The sequence below is a fragment of the Verticillium alfalfae genome, genomic scaffold (assembly GCF_000150825.1).
Source record: "Verticillium alfalfae VaMs.102 supercont1.12 genomic scaffold, whole genome shotgun sequence".
Classification (NCBI taxonomy): domain Eukaryota; kingdom Fungi; phylum Ascomycota; class Sordariomycetes; order Glomerellales; family Plectosphaerellaceae; genus Verticillium; species Verticillium alfalfae.
Genome location: NW_003315027.1, coordinates 736,232 through 740,150, shown reverse-complemented (window position 1 = coordinate 740,150; position 3,919 = coordinate 736,232). Strand labels below are relative to the sequence as shown.

At 56.0% G+C, this 3,919-nt stretch overlaps 2 protein-coding genes across 2 annotated transcripts in view; one reads left to right on the top strand and one right to left on the bottom strand.

The window, feature by feature from the left end:
* Positions 1-680, bottom strand: part of VDBG_08461 (vacuolar cation channel) — a gene marked incomplete at both ends in the record, with an annotated part of 2,239 nt that extends 1,559 nt beyond the window's left edge. The window contains 2 exons of the mRNA XM_003001370.1: positions 171-401; positions 575-680. Of these exons, the coding sequence (XP_003001416.1) occupies positions 171-401; positions 575-680 (337 nt within the window). The remainder of the gene's footprint in view (positions 1-170; positions 402-574) is intronic.
* Positions 681-3,276: 2,596 nt separating this feature from the next.
* Positions 3,277-3,919, top strand: part of VDBG_08460 (conserved hypothetical protein) — a gene marked incomplete at both ends in the record, with an annotated part of 3,483 nt that continues 2,840 nt past the window's right edge. Inside the window, one exon of the mRNA XM_003001369.1 lies at positions 3,277-3,801. Coding sequence (XP_003001415.1) covers positions 3,277-3,801 — 525 coding nt within the window. The remainder of the gene's footprint in view (positions 3,802-3,919) is intronic.

Genomic DNA, 3,919 nt, shown 5'->3' with positions numbered 1-3,919 from the left:
GATGCTAAGGTCGTGAGTCAGCGAATGCCTGGAGCGAGAGAAAATCGACGTGCAGGGGGGGAGGCAAGCTCACATTCTCTTAGCAATGACCTCGCAAGCAGTGGAGCGAACGAGATGCATGTCGGCGTCCCAGAGCTCGACAAGAGCCTGGTGCTTGAACCACCGCTTACAGACCAGGAGACCAAAGACGACGCATGACCTGTGTTCAGTACCACCGGCCTCTTTGGCGGCCTTGATCACTTTGGTGGTGATGATACCGCTGTGGGCCTTGGTGATGTCGGCCTCGTCGAGCTCGCAGGGAATGGCGGCCTCGATCAAGTGACGCAGCTTCAGAGCGACTTTGGTGACATCGGGGGCCGATATGGCGGCCTCGGCCTGCTCATCAGAATACCGAGGGAGGACTGTGTTTGGGTGATAGACCCTCTTGTGAGCGCGAGGAAGCGTATTTGTGCGAAAGGAAACAGGGGGGTAGCATAACGTGAACTGATTCGTTGTACTCATGGTCCAGACAAGCGATCAAGAGGTAGGAAAATGTGAAGGGATTCCAGAATAGTAGTAGGGCTTTGGTACTCACGGCGTCGGCGGTCTTCGTGCCAGTCTGAGTGCTCGTCGCTTCCGTGGGCGGGGTGACGATCCCATCCCAGGAGACGCGACACCCAGCCAGACCTATTTCGAGGCATGGCTGCTGATGCTAGTGCTGAACCTGGACCTGGAGCTGCAGATAGTCTTGCCGAGTGCTCTTGACGCGCTCAATGGCAGCCGCAGAGAGGGAAGGCGCAATTGCTCGTGCTTGCCAAACGGAGAGAGAAGGAGCTTATCGGCGATTGGCACACGCGACAGAGCTTGGCCGTCCAGGAAGAGAAGTAGAGGGGCGAGGTCGAGGTCTTGATGAGAGGGCTTGGCCTGGGGTTTTGTCCAACAGCTCGGCCGGATCTGCACGAAAGAGCTTTCTGCACTGCCCTGCTTTGGTTGTCTGAGCTGCCTTGATTTTGTTGGTGCTTCGCTTTAGCGGCGTTCGAGAAGAGACAAGCTGGCGCGACTACAGCTGAGTCCAAGCTTGCCCGGAACGACCTGGGCGCTGAGGGCGAGAGGTACATGTAGGAGCTCTGGCCCGAATCAGTCGCTCATGACGTCGAGCCACAGGGGTCCCTAGCAGAGCTCCAGGGGGGGTTGGTCGGCTGGAAGGGCACTTGCACGCACTGTCTTCACATACAATGGTGCTTGGCCTGTCTTCTGCTACTAAGTAGCATCACCTTGGAGTGTCTGTGCGTTCCTGTCTAGTCCCTCCACTGTCTCTCTCCACTCTGCCCTCCCCAACCACCACATTCCAATCTCACGATGCCGACAGCCACCGTCCAGTCCAACCGCCGCCGTTCACACCTCATGTGCGCACCAATAGACCACGGTGTCGCTTCCAGCGACGTTGGTCAGGTGCTACCAGCCCAGCTCGCCACCCATGCCTGTAGATGGATCAGGTCAACAATTGAAGGTTTGGAGATTATCACGAGAGAAGAGATGGCTTGTAGATGGGCAGGATGTATCCTGAATGGAGAGAGGGAAGATCGAATGATACTGTCTGTGCACGAAAGGAGGCATCAAATGGTACCGTCGGTGCACGATTGGGGAGTAAATCTAAACCCGAGGGCGTTCATCCTACCCTAACCCAGCCCCAACTCAACGAATCCAGAGGATCGACACACCATTGTCGTCTCTCGTGTTCGCTGCTGCAGCATGCTGTTGCCCTGAAGGCCATGTTTATTCCAACCTACCCACTAAACGCTTTCCTTCACATCGTTCGACCGCATGTCTCAGTTGGCTGTTGTGTCACAGATCTCATTTCGACACCGCACCTACCTACTGCAGATGAGAGAGACCCTGTATGAACGACGTGCTGGGGCAACAGTCGTCAACATGGCCGTGTGCGCGATGCGTCCGTCTCCCACACTCAGCTCGTCTCGCCGGGGGCGCCTCCAGATGATTGTAACACTCGTGTGATGCCAAGTGCAATCAGCTACAGCTCTATCACACGGCACCCGCATCGCTGCACACGCATCTTGATGCAGCGATGCAGCGATGCAGTAATACAGCGAGAACAGTCGATATGGATCCCAGGCGCAACCGAAAGACATGGACGATGAGGAGCCATGGAGGATCGAATCGAGAATCAGACTGTCCATCATTATCCATGAGACGGGACACGCCCAGGTTGTGGTGACTGAGAGCCACTCGGTTTGCGAGGCGTCCCGCATTAGCTTGGTGCTGGGCATAACGTGGGATGAACTGAGCAAACCACGGGTTCGGCCATCACGGGCTAGACATTCTGGTCTGCACAAGCACTCTATCGATTCGCGACGGCTGCTCCTCGACACAACCTTGGGCCAGAGATGGTGCTGCCGCCATTCATCTCCGACGTAGTTCTCTGCGTTTGGCATTTCGCGATTCAGGTCGATGGTCGCGACCCAGGCGGACCCAAAGGATGGGCCAACAGATCTGGATCTCGGCAAGACGGACCAAACTGTCGCAAATGGAGAGTAAGGTGGGGTGGCATGTCTGCCTACCTGCCTCCCTAGATGATGGACGATGCTTCGTAGCCGTTGGATGGCTTCAAAGGTCGTTCGAGTGGTTAGATCAGGCTACAGGCAGGCAGCAATCAGCATGCCATGTCAACGTGCTTCGATCGTCGCCCCCATATACCAATATGATTGGAGGGGCTGACAACCCTCGCAGAGTGAGACTCACAGAGACTGGCCAAATGCTGCATGTTGGTCAACCATCTCGCTTCACACCACCACGGCTCTGCTCCAACCTGGACAATGCTTCAATACCCGGCAGCAACACAGAAATGGGGCGGGCTGCAGCTGCGGCCTATTTGCTGCCTGCCCTACAATCATTACCTACCTTACCTACCTACCTACCTAGGTACATCATGTCATGGCCGTTGGCTCGCAGCTCGCTGTTGGCTCGTTGTTCTTGCCTGGTGACACACCTTCGCCGTGGCAGTTGCCGCATTTATAAAGGAAGGGACGAAGGACTGCCGCAGCCTCGCCTTCTGCCTGCCAATTCAAACCCATTGTCTTTCATCTACTCCTCGCACCAAGACCCAGCGCACCGTCGTGTGTCAACCCTAACCCAACCATCAACCTACATACCTACCTACCTAGCTAGGTAACTAGTCCACCTCCCTCCTCTGTAAGAGCATGTCTCGTATCCTTGCGTCACTCCCGCAGAACTTTTGTCTGACTTGGGCACCGTCCTCTGTAGATGCCAGTCGCCAGCATGGACACCCAGGAAGCAATGCCAATAAGCAGCCTCGAGCTGGCTGGTCCCTCCAGCACGACCGAAACGGTGGCACCAGGCTCGACACCCCACCCACAGCTGAAGGCCGATCATAAGAGCGACGCCATACCATCCCAGGACAAGAAAAACGTGATTGGCAAGCAGAAGAAGGATGGGAAGAAATGCTCCAAGAAACACAAGAAGAAGAAAAAGAAAAGGGGAAAACGACCATCAATTCTTGAAGACACTTCTTCGTCCAGCGACTCGGACGATGACCCGTCCGTCGAAGATTCATCGACTTCGGACGACGAAACAAGTAGTTCCGACGACTTGACCTCCCGCAAGGCGCGAGCGCGCAGAGACATCAGCGACGACAAGGCCAGGAAGCGGTATACAAAGAGGGCCAAGAAGGCCGGCAAGAAGGCCAGAGGCAAAACCAAGGGTGAGGCCTCGGGTTCGGCCGGATCCGACTCCGAAACCAAACCCAACAATGACGACGACAGCGATAGTACCGTTGACGACAAAGTATCCCAAGACCTCACAGCTGGTCAAACTCCAAATCATCACCGGCCGCTGTCAGTCGGGCCCTGGCCCTCCAATCTGGTTCTACGCGAGGAAATCCTCAGGCGCCCTCCGGGTCCTG